This window comes from Kogia breviceps, chromosome X (assembly GCF_026419965.1).
Source record: "Kogia breviceps isolate mKogBre1 chromosome X, mKogBre1 haplotype 1, whole genome shotgun sequence".
In the NCBI taxonomy this organism is placed as follows: Eukaryota; Metazoa; Chordata; class Mammalia; order Artiodactyla; family Physeteridae; genus Kogia; species Kogia breviceps.
In genome coordinates this window covers 101,613,366-101,635,981 of record NC_081330.1, presented here as the reverse complement: position 1 = coordinate 101,635,981, position 22,616 = coordinate 101,613,366, and the positions used below count along the sequence as shown (strand labels likewise).

The 22,616-nt window shown below is 38.3% G+C and overlaps 1 protein-coding gene across 4 annotated transcripts in view; it reads right to left on the bottom strand.

Annotated features, from left to right (window-relative positions):
* Nucleotides 1-22,616, bottom strand: part of RPGR (retinitis pigmentosa GTPase regulator) — a 68,478-nt gene that overhangs the window by 7,470 nt on the left and 38,392 nt on the right. For all 4 annotated transcript variants that reach the window (XM_067023549.1, XM_067023553.1, XM_067023551.1 and 1 more), the window contains 3 exons: nt 10,766-10,909; nt 8,707-8,764; nt 7,354-7,430 (listed from right to left, as the gene is read on the bottom strand). In XM_067023549.1, the coding sequence (XP_066879650.1) occupies nt 7,354-7,430; nt 8,707-8,764; nt 10,766-10,909 (279 nt within the window). The remainder of the gene's footprint in view (nt 1-7,353; nt 7,431-8,706; nt 8,765-10,765; nt 10,910-22,616) is intronic.

Here is a 22,616-nt window from a genome sequence, read left to right as displayed (position 1 = left end):
AATATACGCAAATCAATCAATGTGATACACCATATTAACAAATTGAAGGAGAAAAACCATATGATCATCTCAACAACAGATGCAGTAAAAGCTTTTGACAAAATTCAACACTCATTTATGATAAAAAGAAAAACCCTCCAGAAAGTAGGCATAGAGGGAACTTACCTGAACATAATAAAGGGCATATATGACAAACCCACAGCCAACATTGTTCTCAATGGTGAAAAACTGAAACCATTTCCTCTAAGATCAGGAACAAGACAAGGTGGTCCACTCTCACCACTATTATTCAACATAGTTTTTGAAATTTTAGCCACAGCAGTCAGAGAAGAAAAAGAAATAAAAGGAAACCAAATCAGAAAAGAAGTAAAGCTGTCACTGTTTGCAGATGACATGATACTATACATAAGGAATCCCAAAGATGCTACCAGAAAACTGCTAGAGCTAATCAATGAATTTGGTAAAGTAGCAGGATATAAAATTAATGCACAGAAATCTCTTGCATTCCTATACACTAAGGATGAAAAATCTGAAAGAGAAATTAAGGAAACATTCCCATTTACCATTGCAACAAAAAGAATAAAATACCTAGGAATAAACCTACCTAGGAAGACAAAAGACCTATATGCAGAAAACTATAAGACACTGATGAAAGAAACTAAAGATGATACAAACGATGGAGAAATATGCCACATTCTTGGATGGGAAGAATCAACATTGTGAAAATGACTATACTACCTAAAGCAATCTACAGATTCAATGCAATCCCTATCAAACTACTAATAGCATTTTTAACAGAAGTAGAACAAAAAATATTTCACAATTTGAATGGAAATACAAAAGACCCCGAATAGCCAAAGCAATCTTGAGAAAGAAAAACGGAGCTGGAAGAATCAGGCACCCTGACTTCAGACTATACTACAAAGCTACAGTCATCAAGACAGTATGGTACTGGCACAACAACAGAAATATAGATCAATGGAACAGGATAGAAAGCCCAGGGATATACCCACACACATATGGTCACCTAATCTTTGATAAAGGAGGCAAAAATATACAATGGAGAAAAGACAGCCTCTTCAATAAGTGGTGCTGGGAAAACAGGACAGCTACATGTAAAAGAATGAAATTAGAACACTCCCTAACACCATACACAAAAATAAACTCAAAGTGGATTAAAGACCTAAATGTAAGGCCATAAACTATCAAACTCTTAGAGGAAAACATAGGCAGAACACTCTAAGACATACATCACAGCAAGATCCTTTTTGACCCACCTCCTAGAGAAATGGAAATAAAACAAAAATAAACAAATGGGACCTAATGAAACTTAAAAACTTTTGCACAGCAAAGGAAACCATAAAGAAGATGAAAAGACAACCCTCAGAATGAGAGAAAATATTTGCCAACGAAGCAACTGACAAATAATTAATCTCCAAAATATACAAGCAGCTCATGCAGCTCAATATCAAAAAAACAAACAACCCAATCCAAAAATGGGCAGAAGACCTAAATAGACATTTCTCCAAAGAAGATATACAGATTGCCAACAAACACATGACAGGATGCTCAACATCATTAATCATTAGAGAAATGCAAATCAAAACTACAATGAGGGGGCTTCCCTGGTGGCGCAGTGGTTGAGGGTCCGCCTGCCGATGCAGGGGACACGGGTTCATGCCCCGGTCCGGGAAGATCCCACATGCCGCGGAGCGGCTGGGCCCGTGCGCCATGGCCGCTGAGCCTGCGCGTCCGGAGCCTGTGCTCCGCAACGGGAGAGGCCACAGCAGTGAGAGGCCCGCGTACCGCAGGAAAAAAAAAAAAAAAAAAAAAAAAACTACAATGAGGTATCATCTCACACTGGTCAGAATGGCCATCATCAAAAAATCTACAGACTATAAATGCTGGAGAGGGTGTGGAGGAAAGGGAACCCTCTTGCACTGTTGGTGGGAATGTAAATTGTTACAGCCACTATGAAGAACAGTATGGAGGTTCCTTAAAAACTAAAAATAAAATTACCATACGACCCAGCAATCCCACTACTAGGCACATACCCTGAGAAAACCGTAATTCAAAAAGAGTCATGTACCAAAATGTTCATTGCAGCTCTATTTACAACAGCCAGGACATGGAAGCAACCTAAGTGTCCATCGACAGATGAAGGGATAAAGAAGATGTAGCACATGTATACAATGGAGTATTACTCAACCATAAAAGAAATGAAATTGAGTTATTTGTAGTGAGGTGGATGGACACAGACGTAGAGAATGGACTTGAGTACATGGGGAGGGCGAACTGTAAGCTGGGATGAAGTAAGAGAGTGGCATGGACATATATACACTACCAAATGTAAAATAGATAGCTAGTGGGAAGCAGCCACATAGCACAGGAGATCAGCTCGGTGCTTTGTGTCCACCTAGAGGTATGGGATAGGGATGGTTGGAGGGAGACGCAAGAGGGAGGAGATATGGGGATATATGTTTATGTATAGCTGACTCACTTTGTTATACAGCAGAAACTAACACACCATTGTAAAGCAATTATACTCCAATAAAGATTTTAGGAAAAAAAAAGCAAGATCCATCTACATGCTGCCTAAATCAAATGTACTTCAAATGTAAAATCACAAATGGGTTAAAAGTAAAAGTATGCTAAAAGATGATAACTCTAATCCAAAGAAAGTTAAGTGGCTATATAATATCAGATCAAGTATATTTTAGAGCAAAGACTATCACTGGGTATAAAGGTCATTTCATAATGATGAAGGGGTCAATTAATTAAAGCAGGTAACAATTCTAAACATAATAGAACCAAATAACAGCTTTAAGATACATAAAGCAAAAATTAATAGAAGTACAAGGAAAATTAGACAAATCCACAATTTATAGTCAGGGATTTTAATACCTCTCTTTCAATAACAGAACAAGTAGACAGAAAACCAGGAAGGATGGAGAAGACTTGAACAACACTATCAACCAACTTGACCTAATTGTCACCGATAGAACACTCCACCCAACCACAGTATTCTTCTCAACCTTCTTCTCAAATGAACATTTACCAAGATAAACTTGATTCTGGGCCATAAAATATGTCTCAATAAATTTAAAAGGAATCAATTAATACTAAGTATGTTCTCCAATTACAATGTAATTAAATTAGAAAGTAATAACAGAAAGATCACTGGAAAAATCTCCAGCAACATGGAAATTAAATAACCCATGAGTCAAAGAAGAAATCAAAGGGGAAATAAGAAAGTATTCTGAACTGAATGAAAATAAAAACACAAGATATCAAGTACTTCAGGGGAAATTCATAACACAAAAATCCTATAATAGAAAATAAGAAAGGTCTCAAATCAGTGATCTCAACTTCCATGTTAAGAAACATTCAACAAAATGTTGCTAAAGGAAATTTGAGAAGATATCAATAAATGAAGAGAAATGTCATGTTCATGGATTAGGAGACTTAATATTGTTAAAATGTTAATTCTTCCCAAGTTCATCTGTAGATTCAAAAACAATGCCAAATCAAAATCCCAGCAGGCATTTTTTTCACTAATTGACAAACCGATTATAAAAATTCACATGGAAGTGCAAAGGGTCTAGAATAGCCAAAACAAGTGTGAAAAGGAGCAAAGCTGGAGGACTAACAGTTCCTGATTTCAAGACTTATATCAAAGTTACAGTAATCAAGACAGTGTGGTACTGGCACAAGATAAACAGATCGAAGGAACAGAACACAGAGTCCAGAAATAGGCTCACACATAAAAAAATCAGTTGCTTTCTGACAAAGTATGAAGGCAATTCAGTAGAGGAGGACAGGCTTTAAAAAAGTTTTTTTCAACAAATGGTGCTAGAACAATGGGATGTCCATATGCAAAAATAGAACTTCAATCCATACCTTTACCATATAAATTAACTCAAAATAGAATACCACTCAGCAATATAAAGGAATGAACTATTGATACATGCATGGATGAATCTCAAAACAGTATCAGTTATTTGCTGAGTACAGCAGGGGTATGTAGGGTGTAGACAGGGATCACAGAGAGGCACAAAGAACCTTCTGCTGATAATGGCACTGTTCACTCTCTTGATTGCGATTATGCTTTCACAGCTGTATACGTATGTCAAAATGAATCAGATTATATACTTCAAATATGTGTAGTTCATTATAGGTCAATTATACCTAAATAAAGCTATTTTTAAAAAGCAGGGGAGTAATTATTGGGTGGGTCCAAAAGAGATAGTCTCAGGTATTAAGCCTGAAAAAACTGACAGCAACAGGATACCATATGTATAATTGACCTCAGATTTTTCTCACAATAGAGTAAAGCTAACTGTGTACTTGGGGCAAATGTGCTGAGTTGTACTGCCATGGTTAATAAAGCTTAACATCAGAGAAAAGGAAGCCGTCAGGAAAGGCAAGAATCCACAGGCATAATTTTTGGTGGAGAAATTCTCATCTCAGGCTCTTATATTTATGGTAGTGACAATGAATAAGAAATCTATTGACTGTGAACTGGCATGGGGAACTATCCAGGAATCTGCCATATTCTAGCTAGTTTCTGAGGGGTGGCACTGGATTTTTAACCTCTCTATCTGCAGCCTTTAGCCTTGTGTCTGGCACATAAGAGGCACTCAGTAAATATATGCTAAATAAACACATGAATAAACTAATTCCATGATGGGAAGAAATTATTATTAATAGCTAAAAAGCTTACTGTCTTTTTCAGTAGCTTACTTAGATGGAAATTAAGCCAATAACACATTTTTCTTAGCGGCTAACTGTGGATTCAAATTTGCTACAGTTTGGAAAAGCAATACTTGGCTATTTCCAAATATAACAATCAAAAGATCTCTGCCACCAGTTAAAATTATGGGTCCTAACCTGGCTATCTGAAACATTTAAAATCATCAGAACAAAATTCAATGGTGAATTCTGTCTTGTAGAGATCAAGAGTGTACTTCTTTCTTTTTTTTTTTAATTACCTTTGGAGTGAATGTCTAATTAAGGGAAGGGATGTAAAATTTCAAACACATGCTTATCTTGATATGAGTTATGCATCATTTATTTTCCAAGTTTTAAAAACAGTTTGATTTGTTTAGCTTAGATTGTATAAATAGGTTAGAGACATTGTAGATTAAAATATATAATGTGGGAATGATTGAAAAAAATCTCATCTAAATCATCTATTTCCTTTTTAAAATATATAGAATAACAGACTATTCTTTTTTTTTTTTTTTTTTTTTGGTTTGTTTTTTGTTTTTTTTTTTTTTGTGGTACGCGGGCCTCGCACTGTTGTGGCCTCTCCCGTTGCGGAGCACAGGCTCCGGACGCGCAGGCTCAGCGGCCACGGCTCACGGGCCCAGCCGCTCCGCGGCATGTGGGATCTTCCCAGACTGGGGCACGAACCCGTGTCCCCTGCATCGGCAGGCGGATTCTCAACCACTGCGCCACCAGGGAAGCCCCAGACTATTCTTAAAGTAGGAAATACATTTATTACTGCTTGACTTTTTAAAATATAATTTTCAATACTTTTTCTTTTCTTTATCCAAGGAAATGCATACTTACTGAATTATATTTTTCCATTAGGTATAAATGAGAATTTAAGCAGAATCAAAGTTTAAGACTGAATTTGTCAGCCTGGCACTCTGTATCCTGGCCTGGCCTCACCTTTGTCCCATGGACTGGCGGGGCCCCCTGATGCTACAGTAGGTGCCTGCCACACAGCATGCCTTCCCTGGCTCTGGCCTCTCCTGTCCTGCGTATCCAAATCCTACCAACTATGGACAATGCTGAAGATGGGAGAGCCTGAAAAGTTCCCTAAACTCGACCACGTATTCTACAATATGCATTTTCATTTGGTCAGAGGTGTGTTTCAACTATTTTTTTCTGCTGCTTCATTTCACTTTTCTGCCCCTTAGGTTCTTAGGTCTCCTGACTCCTTTACTTTTCATCCTTCTCCCTCAGATTTTATTTTCTTTTCCAGACTCTTTCCCTGAGCTCTTTATAACTGAAGTTTTCACAGGAACACTATGAAGTATACTGGTGGAATATCTGCTAAATGTTCTGTTCTACTAGACGGAGAATCTAAAAGGTTCCTAAACCTTGATGAAATGTTCTAGTGATGCATGTTATAATTCTAAGAAGGATAGTAATTCTGAAGTGTCCTTTGAGCCAGGTCACAGACATCTTTTGAGTATGGTAATCCAAACTTATAATTTTATAAAGATAAAAATGGTCATGAAGTAATTTTTAGTAAAAGATAACAATATGGAGATTTGGGCTAAAATAACTTCTGAAATTTCTGAAGTACTTCTGAAAGGAATTTCAGAATGGCATATACCTACAAAGATGGCAAAAGACAGGCTGTTTACTACCCTAAGGGCGACTCCTGGTTTTACCTTCATCCTTTCCTCTTTCTTACCCCCTCACATTTTACAATTCATTGTCAACCAAAAATATTTACTGAGCATCTACCATGTACCAGGAACTGTGATAAGTGCTAAGGATACACTAGAAAGCAAAACAGAAAATAGTTTCTGTCCCCAAGGAGCTGAAGGCCAGTGGGGAGATACAGACATAAAGTAAATGAATACACAAATGACTATGTAATTGCAAACTGTGACAAATACTAAGAAGTATGAGAAAAGGGTGCTCTGTAAGAGAATAATAATGGGACATAATATATAAGTGCTGCTGGTTACAAAAGGCCTCTGTGTGGAAATGACATTTAAGCTGACACCTAGGTTGAATAAGAATTAACGAGGCTTTTCATTTTTCTTGTCCTCCATGTTACCTCCTAACACTTCTACCTGGAAATGTGATCTCATGATTAAATAACGTTTTTCTGCAAGTGGAAAGAGTAATTTACTTCCAAGAAGAAGAAACCTATCCATCAGACTTGTAACAACTCCAAAACAGGTACTAGGAGAGACTGGAGTAGCATGTTGTAATGTTTTCTAAGCACAGTCATCTTTACTTTTTCATTCATCCTATTTCTTGGCTTTGCCTTACTCTCTTCTAGACTCTCAGGATACTATAATCTTATAATTTAAGCAGTAGAGTTCTTTTACATATATTTTATTGTATGATGAGTCAGTATGCATGGGATGATTGAAAGGAACATGCTATTACATTTTTGCAGAGCAATCTGAATTATAATCTAAAATCCATTAAGTAAATATGCACGTTAAAAATGTGAAACATCACCTGAAATTCGTCACATGTTCTTGAGTCATCAAAACTCATATTAAGGGAGTTAAATTATGTGGGTCACCATATAAAAAGTAGTAGAAGCAATTCAATACTTTAGCCTTAACACTAAAATGAAAAATTCATTTCACTTACCTTCTTTGATTTTTTTGTTGATTTACTATCTTCCAAGATTTCTGAAGAACTGCTCTTTGCACGATCATGCATATTTCCTATGATAGGATATATTTAGAAATATTTTTTCTAACTAATGAGAAAAAGAAAAGTCCTGAGGCTTTCAGTGAAACTCTATCAACCATGAATTATGGGTTAATACTAAAGAATAGTGGACAACTGCATATTTCCTGAAAAATTAAGGCAAAAATCTCAGAATGACCTGACCAATGTTGTAAATGTTTAGATGACCAGTACCAAGTATAGCAAAGGTAACAGTAAATGTTAGGGAAGACTTCTGTAAAATATAAATTACCTTTTAAAAAAATTAACCTCATTGTAATGAAATTATTTGTACCCAAATGGACATGTCATTTTTTTGGTATTTCAAATTAACCCACATGTTATATAGTTGAATAATGATCTTTAAAGTAGACTCATGAAGCATATGCATTCTTCTAATTTTATATTATCAACAACTTAAATCTTACATTTAATTTCTTATTAACACTTTAGGTTATATGCTAAGAATACTTAGAGATGACAAATATTTTAACATTTTGCTTAAAATATTCTAAAACTTACTACTCTTTTTGCAGAAGTTAGAAGGAAAAATGTATTAAGGGAACTATTCCTTCTTCTGCTTAAGTTCTGATCAGATATCCACTACTACAGACAGTTATTTGTAATGACATCACAGCAAAAAGCCCACTGTGATGTGATGGTGTGGAAACATAATATAGGGGTCATACAGCAAAAGCACCAATGATGTGGGTGTAGAAACTGTAGGTCCCAAGGGCAGTCACAGTCTCCTCTGTTCTGTGGCACCTGTTCTCTGACACCAACAGCGAGGCTTGGGAAAGGACTCCTCTGAAACGCCTGTGGTAAGATCAAAGACTCAGGTCTGGGCTCGGGGGGAAATAAGTGGATGGCTTGCTGTGGCTCTAGACCAGCCTGGACATCAGTGATGGGATCTGGCAGTGCTCACCAGACATATATATCAAGATCTGGGACAAAAGCCCCATTTAATAATACTGATTGGAAAAAAAAAGTAGTAAAAAGGCTGTTCTAAACCACTTAACACTGACACATGAGCAGCCATGAAGAAGCTGTGGTGGTGATCAATGAGAACACATAAGCCTGTGTCACATATTTCATAGCTTATTATGAGGGTCATGTGACAATAAAAAGTGTAAAATAGAATACATATGTGTAAGTCATAATTCCTTAGTTAGAGTACATATATGCATAAATATCTGTATGTACATATGAACGTAGTATGCTATGTATCTAGCCTTTTTAAAAGTATGCTTTTGAAGTCAAATGTGCTCACACCTTTTGGATTTTCACTGTATTCATGAATGGCCCATTCCTCTCGGTTGGCTTTTGTGTCCTATAAACAATAAAGAAACAATATAATAAAAAACATATTTGTGCTGAGCTAGAAAACCTAGTCTTGGTTTTAAGCAGGGTTCTAGAGTCGGTCTCTAGCTAACAACATAAACATGTGACAATTACTTCCCTTTGCAGGATTCTTGCCTTAGATGCTGGGTGATTGCTAATGTCTTAACTAGCTTAAAATTACATGATTAGGGCTTGCCTGGTGGTGCAGTGGTTAAGAATCCACCTGCTAATGCAGGGTACACGGGTTCGAGCCCTGGTCTGGGAGGATCCCACATGCCACGGGGCAACTAAGACCGTGTGCCACAACTACTGAGCCTGTGCTCTAGAGCCCGTGAACCACAACTACTGAAGCCCACACACCTAGACCCGTGCTCAGCAACAAAGAGAAGCCACCACAGTGAGAAGCCCGCGCACTGCAACAAAGGGTAGCCCCCACTCACTGCAACTAGAGAAAGCCCACGCACAGCAACAAAGAGCCAATGCAGCCATAAATAAATAAATAAATAAATCTATTTTTTTAAAAAAATGTTTTAAAAAAAGAATTCTACTCAAAGAAGATTCGGGAACATTAATTGGTATAGGAATTAGCTCAACATTTTATAATGTCAAATTGGAGCTTAATGAATCCTATGCTAAAGAATTTCGGGGACCACCATAACTGGAACTTATAAATGTTCTTTAAAAAACAGAATCTTTCCCTCCCTCTTATTTTTTTTTAACATTTAATATTTATTTATTTGGTTGTGCTGGGTCTTAGTTGTGGCAAGCAGGCTCCTTAGTTGTGGCACGTGGGCTCCTTAGTTGCGGCTTTCATGTGGGATCTAGTTCCCTGACCAGGGATCGGCCCCGGGCCCCCTGCATTGGGAGCGTGAAGTCTTAACCACTGTACCACCAGGGAAGTCCCATCGTTTCCTCCCTCCGAAAGAAAACAATAACTGCTAGAACATATTTTTTCCTCAGTGAGAGGAAGGAGTCTCGGAAAAAGAAGGAAGCAAGGAAGAGAATGACCTCTTTAGCACAATACCATTTTGTAAATTAAAAAAAAAATACACACAAAACAACAACACATGTTTTACAATTACACATTCAAATAAAAGGACAAGCATGTTTCAGTGGTTGGTTATGTTAGGGAAAAGGGGAATGAGGCTAAAAGGGAATCAATTTAAATAAAAAGAGAAGCACCTCACACAGACCAGTGATGATAGTGTTTCATCAATGAGAAGGCAGGATTAACTCAGAGCTCTTTGCAAGAGGTCCAAAAAATGAAATGAAAATGAATCAATACAGTATCATTCAGTTTGGGTTTCTGAATTCCATACCTCTGAAATGAATCCAGAGTAGTGCTAGCAAACGAATGATTTCAAACCTACCAATGGTCTCCTAGCAGGGTCACTCTTAGGTATATCTGCCAAATGGAAGAGATGTTTTTGGCATCCCTAGCTCCACTTTCAGGATGACTTTCTCTTCCTCAGTGAGGCCTCCTCCCATTCCTCCTATGAATATTTTCTTCTATACCACATCTCTGCAGAACTGATCACAACCTCAAACACTGCTGTGAACAACTTTTACTTGTCCATGTACATGTAAATATACACACGTATGTGTGCACATACACATCCCATTTCTGCCACTAGTACTGGGCTGCTAACATTGTAATTTTATCATTTCAAGGACCTGGGGCTGAACTTCTTGGTTAATTTCTCAAGAGTGTACTAAACTGGCCCATATCAATTGATTTCCATTCATTTGAAGAACAGAATGCTACCAAGGAATGTGGAAAGAGTGCTAGAGAAAAAAGGGTGTCTGATTCATACATTTGTCAAAGCTTGTCCTATAGCACATGAACAAAGTTATTCATGGAAATATTTCTGTTCTCCAAGGAAGTTGGAATCTGCCCTCTACAGAGACCAGGGGACCCATATGCTTTCTCTTGGGCAGGGTCTTGGGATTTAAGCACTTATCATCATATCTTTTCAATGGCTGTCAATACCTTTTTAACTGAGTTGTCGGTTTCACTGTGGTCGTCTGCAGGAACACTTTTATTGTCTCTTGTAGTTTTCTTCTCATCTTCTAGATATTCCTTAATTTCCTCATGCACGACTTCTGGCTCATCATCTTCTGAAAATTTGTGAACCTGTAACAAAATTGATGATCAAGGAAGAGTTAAAATTTTCTTCTTTAAAAAACAGAGATTTGATATTGCTGTCATAAATAATTTATACCATTCAAAGAACATATAGACTATGAATTCAAATATTAAAGTCAAAGAAATAAAATACTGAATAATCCATGCTGCATATCAAGTTACTATATTACCAAGGATTTCATGCATGTTACTCTATTTCAACATTTTCAATGACTAGGGTTCCCAAAGTTCTTTTTACCACCTATGGTAAGGTTAAATGGAAAAACAAAATGCTTTCTGGGCTGTCTCAAAAGAATTCTTTTAAATATTAGAGAAGTTAAAAAGCTTTCTATCTACTGTAGCATTATAACAATCATATGTATATATTATGTTCACTTTCCAAAACATAAGGATTTAAAATCACTTCAGAAGTACAATTCACCAATATTCACAAGAGAGAGGTAACTATAATTACTTACATTCTGGGAAAAGGATAAAGGGACATAGGCACTTTAAATTGTTTGCTCTTGGTTATTTAAAGCAGATGGAAAACCAGACAGAGGGAGAACTTAGTCCATCTGGCTCCTGTCCAGCTAATCCAAATTATAAAACAGCCTGTCTATGGATTTGATAGACTGGTAATAAATCATGTAATGCTTATTAAGTAAAGGCAGAAAATACTAGTTTTACCCTTTATTCTATATTGAGATTTTTTTTTTTTGCCATTTCATATTTTGGGTGGAAAACTGCTTATTTACTGTCATTAAGAGACTGGACTCTTTATCGGATTTTTTTCCCTATGCTTTTCATTTATGCACTTCACTAAAGGCATAATGACCCCTAAAATAGGTGACACAGTAAGCAATATGTGCCATTCACTCCCTTGAAGAATGTTTTTGCAAAGTTCACCTTAGCCATATTTGCCTGAGACCATATATGCCGTTTATATCCCTTCAACACTGTAACTAGCTTCACATGGTTACCTCCCTAGTGGCTATTTGGCTAAGGATAAGCCTGACACCCAACAGAATCTTTACCGGGTGGGTTGAAAAGAATGTCTCTAATAATTAACTCACCATTTTTTCTGGCAAAAATACAAATTGTGAGAGTTCAGGCTAGGGAGAGAACGTGTTTGTATTTCACACCTTAGTAAAACATATAAGTGGCATCCTCAGGCCAACAGCACTAAGGGTATGGCCTAATAGCATTCCCACTGAGGACAAGCAATCTGGAAGTGAAGCCCTGGGGTTTAAGAAAGAGTTTCAGAAGTTACTCTGGGAGGGCTTAATTTAGGTTAATCAAGGTCATGAGGCAGTGCACTCAGGATGGGAATATGGGAGAAGGGAACAGGGTTACCAGGGTAGAGAGTTACATTAAAGGATGTGCTACATGTTTAGGTTGGGTAGGGTTAACAAGGTAGCTACCATTTACCAAGAACTTCTAAAGCTTTGTTTTTCTTCTGATTTCCCCTCTAAGTGACATATATCATGGCTAGCCAAATGCATGTTACGGGTAGCTAAAATGATCAGAGATCATTTTACTTTGGAAGGGAATGGGAAGCAAGATTACTAGATTTAAGACTCAGGCCTGATAAACAGATGTATTCATAAATGTACATATATGAAGGCCAACTAGAAAGAACAGAGCTAGCTCCCAAGACAGAGAATTTCAGACTCTGCCCACTTATCTCCCAGAGGAGGGTCAGTGAGCTGTATTCTATCAAAGTCCTCATTACTTGTACAGTTTGGCTAATCTAGGACCTGGGTCAATTCCAGTTGTGCTAGTTTACTAAGGTATTAATGTAACCATAGGATATCATGCTATTATAAAAAGAAACATGGAGTTATAGCTTATTTTAGAACTACCAAACGTAAAATAGCTAGTGGGAAGCAGCCACATAGCACAGGGAGATCAGCTCGATGCTCTGTGACCACCTAGAGGGATGGGATAGGGAGGGTGGGAGGGAGGGAGACGCAAGAGGGAGGAGATACGGGGATATATGTATATGTATAACTGATTCACTTTGTTATAAAGCAGAAACTAACACACCATTGTAAAGCAATTATACTCCAATAAAGATGTTAAAAAAAGAAATAAGCAAAACATCTCTTTTATAATGAACTACAATTTTACTCATTAACTTCATGTAAATCTATATCAACAATAAACTATATCACTTTCTATGAGAAAGCTCTTAGAAAATGGCATCTGCAGTAGAAATCACATCATCCATCATGACATTTTGCACTTAATTAAGCACATTTAAAATTAATCTACATATATCTGGACAACTACTTTAAGTCACATACAGCACATACCTTCAAACTGAAACAATTTAGGAGAGACTGGCAGAATACTGTCATTTTATAAAAAGAAAGGATAAAGTTTAAATACATTCTTGTCACCAGAACCACATATGATGTAAAGAGGTAATCTGGAGTGGTCAGTGGAAGTGCATATGGTGTTAGGACCCCAGGGAAGAAGTGAATGGGCCTGGCTTCCACCAAAGGACCCTTATTTCATTGATCAGACACAGCCATGGGGAACTGCAGTCGCTGGTCTGGCCCAGGGCAACACTTTTTACATTTCTTATGGGAAATACCAAGAAACCAAATATTCCCCATGAGGTTTCAGTTTGCTTAAGAAACAATTACATTGTATGCTTTAAAAACCACAGATTGCTATCAGAAGTCTGCTTAGTGGTCACCCTGGAGGGGGTGGGGGATGGGAAATGGCTGGAAGGGGATTGAAGGGGAGCTTCTAGGGAGTTGACACTGTGCTTTTCCTTGATCTGGATGTTGACTATATGGGTGTGTTCAGTTTGTGGAAAATACATTGAGCTATACATGTATGAGATATATACTTGTCTATGTATTAACGTCAAAAGAATTTTTTTTCAAGTTAAAAAAAAAGACTATAAAGTGTAAAATTTTGTGCTACAATTCTGGATTCATGACATGCCTCAATGTCACATTGGGTAGAAAATGTTTTCCAAGCAAGTTGAATAGAGCATAAAACTTCATATCTAAGTCATCGGGTGGAAAGTGTATATTTTAAAATCTCGATTTCAAGGTATTTTTTTTTTTACGACAAGAAGAGCTAACACGTAAGTTCAAGTCTTAACTACACTAGACATCACTGAGGCAGGAGTGGAGAGTGGGAAGGGCACTAAATACAAAGACCTAAACACTGTTTTCCAAAGCCTTGCTCTACTACCCTTGGCCTGAGCAAGGTATCTACTTAATGTATTTCAGTCTATCTGTAAAATGGAAAAATGACATTAGCAACACCTACCTAGGAGGGTTTGTATCAAGATGAAAAAGATTGTTTACAGAGAAAATAATATGAGCAAACAATAAGTATTTGTATATAAATATATGATTTTATAAAGGCCATTCTATAAAAACAGAGAATCCCAAGTATGCATTGAGGATGGTCAAAAAACAAGAAGCTTGGATGCTTTTTGCCACGTCCCAGATCTTTTTTTTTTTTTTTTTGTGGTACGCGGGCCTCTCACCGTTGTGGCCTCTCCCGCTGCGGAGCACAGGCTCCGGATGCACAGGCTCAGCGGCCATGGCTCACGGGCCCAGCTGCTCCGCGGTATGTGGGATCTTCCCGGACCGGGGCACGAACCCGTATCCCCTGCATCGGCAGGCGGACCCCCAACCACTGCGCCACCAGGGAAGCCCCCAGATCTTATCAATAGAAAATAGTTCACTTAAAATGTACACTTCTTTGCTCTACCTTCTCGTACACATCCCTTTATTCTCTGCCAGGTGCCCGGTAGCCAGAACAAGGAGGGAAGAAGGTGGACGCCTGTCAGGAGCAGCCCCTGGACGGCAGGGAAGTGGGGGGTGGCCTCAGCTGGGCTACAGGCCAGTGTTGCCACAGGGCAAGATATTCCTAGACCCTCAGGTTTTCCAAGAGAAGTCCGGAAAAACATTTTTCAGTGTAAAATCTCCTGGTACTTCAATGTTGGCATCTGATTCAAATGTTTAAAAAATCACTTATGTACACCAAACAAAATTCTGCAGGCCAGACTGCACCCATGGGCTGCCAGTTGACTTCCCAATTCTTCACTTCTAATGACACTACTTTATAATCTCTAAACTTTCCCTTCTTTCTGTGTGCCAATCCCTTACTTCATTCCTAATCCTGTATTTTTATCACCAAATATATTACAGTTTGACTCTGGTAAGTGGCCTGCAAAAATGAATGCAGTGCTCAGGGTACAGAACATCTTGCTGGTTCACAGTTTTATCCTTGTTTTCAGTTTTACTCTATTATTTTCCCCCTCTTTTTCCGTAGATGATTTATCTTCCACTTTATCTTAAACAAATGCATGAACCATGATTACACTTTATGTTTGAATTATTTTTTAACTATTTGATAAAAACATTAGGGTACAGAGGGAAATCTGTGGTCCCGTGACAGCACTAATATCTAAATTTAGGCTAACCATGTGAGTACCATCAGCCTTTCATCATGGTTCAAATGTTGAGAGGCAGTATTTGACCCATGTATGGTGTGTAATGATAGTTTCACTCTACCCCATATTTAAGGGTTATCATTATCCATTTCATTCCCATGGATCTACCTCCATAAGCTAATTTTGGGGAGGTTGCTACGCTGTATTTAAACAAAAGTAAGGTTTACAGGCACATGAAACTAAATTAAACTCATGCACATCAGCCAGTGACTTGGAGATTCATGAGGCTGGCACTATACCTGACTTGGTATGATCAGAGAGGATAATTAGAGTGATGCAGGTTAGCATTTGCTGAGTACCCCTAACATGTTCCATGTGTTAACTAATGTAAATATCAAAAGACCCCCCTTTTACTAAAAGAGGGATATAAGACTCAGAAAGGTTAAAAAAAAATTTTCCAGGTGTCCACTCAGCTAATTAGTGAAGGGCTGGGTTTGGAACTCAGCCCTACTGGACTACAGAGCCCATGCTCTGAACCAACTCTGCCCAAATAATTTGCAGACCATAATGGCTGCCCTCAGAGTTGTTTCATCACCACCTCGCCCCACCCGCTGATATTTAAAGCATTGCATACTCCTCTTTTTTGTTGATAAGCTCACTTCAGCAATACCCTATTCTTATGTACCATCGTATATAACAACAGCAAATAAAAATTTAGAATTTTTCCCCCCAGAGCACCAAAGTCTCTGGAACATACATCTCCCTTCCTAAACTGAGAAATATGCCAGTAGAGCTCTTTGATATTTATTTCTCAAAATCTAGTTCTGATTCTATGTCTCTGAAAAGTGGACTTCCTGGAGTTCACTCTTTGATGTCAACGTGGGCCCTGCCCCAGACCCTCTCTGCAGCCCTCCACTGCTCCTTCTTCCTTGGCTTTGGGGGCCGCTCTGTTTCTTAGAAAGTGTTCTTCCCCTTCCTCCTTCTCAGGCTTCCCTTTTTCAACCTCCCCTTACCTACCGATGTTTCCCTGAATTCTCTTCAGTTCTCTTTTCACATTACAAGTGTTGCCTCTCATTCAAATCCACAGGGCTTCCCTGGTGGCGCAGTGGTTGAGGGTCCGCCTGCCGATGCAGGGGATACGGGTTCGTGCCCCGGTCCGGGAAGATCCCACATGCCGCGAAGCAACTAAGCCCGTGAGCCATGGCCGCCGGGCCTGCGCGTCCGGAGCCTGTGCTCCGCAGCGGGAGAGGCCTCAACAGTGAGAGGCCCGCGTACCGCAAAAAAAAAAAAAAAAAGAGCAAATCCACAGTTTTCATTACATTTATAAGCCGCTGATACTCAGCATCTTCCCTGAGCTCCAAACCCAGATGTGTATCTGCCTGCTGAACATCTCCTGGATCAACAAGCCCCCAAGCGGTCTCCTCAATCTGCCCCTACTCCTCAGTTCTCAGTCTCCGTGAATGGCACTCCTTCTTCCCAATTCTCCAAGCCAGAAATAAGAAAAGCTTGGACTTTACCTCCCTCCAAGCTCCATATCCTTACTAAGCTCTCCAATTCTATCCACAAATCTCTCTCAGTAACACATGTCCGCAACTCTCCAACCCACTGTCCTAGTCCAGCTCCTCTTCAGTCTCTGCCTGGTCTACGGTAACTGCCTTCTGACTATTATCCCTGACCCTGGTCCTGTTCCCTTCTAATCAGCCCTCCATATTGCTGCCAGAATGACACTACAAAAGCCCACGTGTGATCATCTTACTTTTTTTTAAAACATCTTTATTGGAGTATAATTGCTTTACAATGGTGTGTTAGTTTCTGCTTTATAACAAAGTGAATCAGTTATACATATACATATGCTCCCATATCTCTTCCCTCTTGCATCTCCCTCCCTCCTACCTCCTTATCCCACCCCTCTAGGTGGTCACACAGAACCCTGTGCTATGCGGCTGCTTCCCACTAGCTATCTATTTTACATTTGGCAGTGTATATACGTCCATGCCACTCTCTTTGTCACAGCTTACCCTTCCCCCTCCCCATATCCTCAAGTCCATGCTCTAGTAGGTCTGTGTCTTTATTGCCACCTCACCCCTAGGTTCTTCATGACATTTTTTTTTCTTAGATTCCATATATATGTTAGCATATGGTATTTGTCTTTCTCTTTCTGACTTACTTCACTCTGTATGATAGACTCTAGGTCCACCACCTCACTACAAATAACTCAATTTCGTTCCTTTTTATGGCTGAGTAATATTCCATTGTATACATGTGCCACATCTTCTTTATCCATTCATCTGATGATGGACACTTAGGTTGCTTCCATGTCCTGGCTATTGTAAATAGAGCTGCAATGAACATTTTGGTACATGACTTTTTGAATTATGGTTTTCTCAGGGTATATGCCCAGGAGTGGGATTGCTGGGTCATATGGTAGTTCTATTTGTAGTTTTTTAAGGAGCCTCCATACTGTTCTCCATAGTGGCTGTACCAATTCACATTCCCACCAGCAGTGCAAGAGTGTTCCCTTTTCTTCACATGCTCTCCAGCATTTTATTGTTTCTAGAGTTTTTGATGATGGCCATTCTGACCGGTGTGAGATGATATCTCATTGTAGTTTTGATTTGTATTTCTCTGATGATTAATGATGTTGAACATTCTTTCATGTGTTTGTTGGCAATCTGTATATCTTTGGAGAAATGTCTATTTAGGTCTTCTGCCCATTTTTGGATTGGGTTGCTTGTTTCTTTGTTATTGAGCTGCATGAGCTGCTGGTAAATTTTGGAGATTAATCCTTTGTCAGTTGCTTCATTTGCAAATATTTTCTCCCATTCTGAGGGTTGTCTTTTGGTCTTGTTTATGGTTTCTTTTGCTGTGCAAAAGCTTTTAAGTTTCATTAGGTCCCATTTATTTTTGTTTTATTTCCATTTCTCTAGGAGGTGGGTCAGAAAGGATCTTGCTGTGATTTAGGTCATAGAGTGTTCTGCCTATGTTTTCCTCTAAGAGTTTGATAGTTTATGGCCTTACATTTAGGTCTTCAATCCATTTTGAGTTTATTTTTGTGTATCATGTTAGGGAGTGTTCTAATCTCATACTTTTACATGACCTGTCCAGTTTTCCCAGCACCACTTTTTGAAGAGGCTGTCCTTTCTCCACTGTACATTCCTGCCTCCTTTATCAAAGACAAGGTGACCATATGTGCGTGGGTTTATCTCTGGGCTTTCTATCCTGTTCCATTGATCTATATTTCTGTTTTTGTGCCAGTACCATACTGTCTTGATTACTGTAGCTTTGATAAAAACCCTGCAGAAAGTAGGCATAGAGGGAACTTTCCTCAACATAATAAAGCCCATATATGACAAACCCACAGCCAACATCGTCCTCAATGGTGAAAAACTGAAACCATTTCCACTAAGATCAGGAACAAGACAAGGTTGCCCACTCTCCACTCTTATTCAACATAGTTTGGGAAGTTTTAGCCACAGCAATCAGGGGAGAAAAGGAAATAAAAGGAATCCAAATCGGAAAAGAAGAAGTAAAGCTGTCACTGTTTGCAGATGTCATGATACTATACATAGAGAATCCTAAAGATGCTACCAGAAAACTACTAGAGCTAATCAATGAATCCGGTAAAGTAGCAGGATATAAAATTAATGCACAGAAATCTCTGGCATTCCTATACACTAATGATGAACAATCTGAAAGTGAATTTAAAACACTCCCATTTACCATTGCAACAAAAAGAATAAAATATCTAGGAATAAACCTACCTAAGGAGACAAAAGACCTGTATGCAGAAAATTATAAGACACTGATGAAAGAAATTAAAGATGATACAAATAGATGGAGAGAGATACCATGTTCTTGGATGGGAAGAATCAACATTGTGAAAATGACTCTACTACCCAAAACAATCTACATATTCAATGCAATCCCTATCAAACTACCACTGGCATTTTTCACAGAACTAGAACAAAAAATTTCAATTTGTATGGAAACACAAATGACCCCGAATAGCCAAAGCAATCTTGAGAACGAAAAACAGAGCTGGAGGAATCAGGCTCCCTGACTTCAGACTATACTACAAAGCTACAGTAATCAAGACAGTATGGTACTGGCACAAAAACATCTTACTCTTTTTTAACATCTTTTACAAACACAAAAGTTCTTGTGCCCCTCTATCCAGGTCAAAGGATACTCTAGGCTGCAGTCACACTGTAACACTCTCCTGGCTTCCATCAGCCTGGCTCTCATCACCCTGCCCCCTCTTTGCCTGGATAGGTTTTACTTTTCATGACTCAGTTCAAGTTTCACCATCACTTCCGGGAAGCCCTTTCCTTGTTTTTCCCAGTGGCAGCTGAAATGCCACCCCTGAAGCACTCTATTGTGCTGGTAAATTTTCTGGTCAGCCTGTAGAAACAGCCAAGAGTTCCTTGAGATCAGGAGCCATATCTTATAAAAAGCACTTTATTAACTAAGGGATTTAATGGAGGAAAGCGATAAATTTGTTTTCAAATCATATTTTTATCTTTGGGCAGTCTTGACTAATAACATGGGGTATCAGGAAATATATGGGCACTGTTAAGCAACAGTTAAGGCAGAGTCATAGGAACTCTTTTTACCTGGTGTTCTTTCAAGAAATCTATACCTACCTAACATCCCTGATAGGTTAGAGGGGCACAGGAAGTTGATTGCAAGCAGCCCTCACTTCTTGAGATCCACCTGATTTGGGGTAGCTTCTGTTCTCTTTTGGGTGCTTGGTACATAAATATTTGTTGACTGAATAATATGTACCAACTATAAGTTATGTATCAGGTACTGGGCATATAATATAACATTTAACTTTCACAATGGAAAGAATGAAGGAAGGAATTACAGCACCTTTCTCTGTGGTAGCATTTTATTTTTAATCTACATGTATACAGCAAATTTATTTCTATAGTGAAATAATAGAAAACATTTCAATTGCACTCACCTGGAGTGCTGCTGGTCAGCAGCAGCAGATGTTTCTGTGGTACTCCTTTGTAGCTTACCTTATTTTTCTGCCAGAGTCCTTATTTGAAACTGTAATTCAATGGATTCTACATACACAACTCACACTTTCCTCAAAAATGATCACTGATAAACTACAGTAAAAGCATGATCAACCAGCAGATGGGGACAATAAAGAAGGAACTAGTTATTCCAATCTACTTAACCAACTAGTAATTCAGGTCTGAAAATGACTAGGCCAGTGCTCTTTTGACCAGAGTACCAGGCATGCATGAATTACTGCTTCTAAAAGAGCACAACAAATTTTTTTGGCCAGGGAAATGTGAAGAAATGGGTAAGAAATGCTGTTTACAATTGGTTATCTAGACTGGTTCAAATTCTGAGATGCACATATTTTAAGAACATCATTTCAGTATTGCTGGCTGATTATCTCTTCAGTGGAAGATGAATGCCCATACCTTTAACAATGGTAACTTGAGTTTAAGAGTTTCTCATCTTTTTTTTTTTTTGTGGTATGCAGGCCTCTCACTGTTGTGGCCTCTCCCATCGCGGAGCACAGGCTCCAGACGCGCAGGCCCAGCGGCCATGGCTCACGGGCCCAGCCGCTCCGCGGCATGTGGGAACTTCCCAGACCGGGGCACGAACCCGTGTCCCCTGCATCGGCAGGTGGATTCTCAACCACTGCGCCACCAGGGAAGCCCCCAAGTTTCTCATCTCTTTGGAGGTTTTTTCCTTTATGAATTCCACTTCTGTCATTCATCTTATTTAATCTTAAGTCTACTTCTAAGATAACCACGTTTTGCACTAGATTTAACAACACAGCACATACATTTTACTCAAAGTATTAATTCAATTCTACTAACACTAATGAATGTGGTAGAATTTGCTAGAACACTGCAATGCCAAATCCGCATATTTGGTTAGTTAGTGGAAGCTACCAGAGAGCCCTGCAGCTAAGACAAAAGTTATAACTACTCCTAGGAATTTCTTCACTTCCTATCCTAGTCTTTCTCCTCATATTCTTTCTCACTCATGAAAAATCAAATGTGCAAAGAATTCAACTACACAAAATCCACAGGATGTTTACCATCACAATCCTCCTTGATAAAAGAAAGTATAAGAAATTCCTCATGTCTAAGATATAGAAAGGACTGGGGAAGGAAAGCTATGAATAAACAATAACGAAACAAACTAGCTGCACTACATACAATGGGACTACTCTAGTGGAAATCTAGCCTCTCTAAAATTCAATATCTAATATTAGTTTCTCTTTTCACAGACAACTACTGACTGTATACATTTAATTTTTATTTTACTTGAAACATTCTGACAAACAGCAAACAGAGAATTACAGAATAGTGAATGAAGAATACATTGAAGGTAAGTAATAGACACTGGGAATGGCAGTACTGGGAATGAAGGTCTGACAGTACAGTGAAAGCTCAGAAATGAAAGGAGTTTAGAAGCACAGAATTATGGAAGACGAAAGACATTAAAGCTGTCATAATTTTTTAAGAGTAAAGAACATTTCATAGAAAACTAGATTAATTGTAAAGTATAATTTTTCTTCCTTAAAAATTTTTCTTATGCAAATAACAAACACATTAGAATGAAAGAATCTAAGAGTTACAAGGGGCTATAGTTATCATATCATCTAATCCATTCTATTTTACAGATAAGGAAACTGAAGCCCAATGAGTAGCTTTGCCTGGCAATAAATACTTAAAGTTTTTCAAACTTTTACAATATACGTTCATCTCCATTTCATTAGATATTCTGTATTTACCAAACAGTAACTAAAAGAGACATTAGAGTCTAAGCTCTGAACCCAGCTGTCACTTTGTAGAGATTGCTGCAAAGAGGACACATAAAAGGTAAAAAGACTGCAGTATTTTTTTTAAAAATGTGAATTCCTCATTTTAGCTTTAGAATACCACCCATTCTTATAAAATTATTCTATACGGTAGGCAAACTGTAATCATAGACTGAAAAAACTATGCTAACATAGTTATAAGAAATTAGACGTTTTTATAACCCTTAAAGATCTGTGCCATTTTTAAAGGGACTTACTTGTATACACAAAATACTTTTACAATACACTCCTGTTTCCTAAAACTGTCTTTAATGAGGAATAATATTAATTATATACTATGATCTTTTGATATTTTCTAGTTATATATTTATAATTTGGGGAAAAATACACCAAAATATTAGTTTAAGAGAAGCCAAAATTTACTAGTGCCTCAAGTTATCTTTATCAGTTTCTGTTGTACCACAGGTAAGGTAACCATGACATAAAATCAA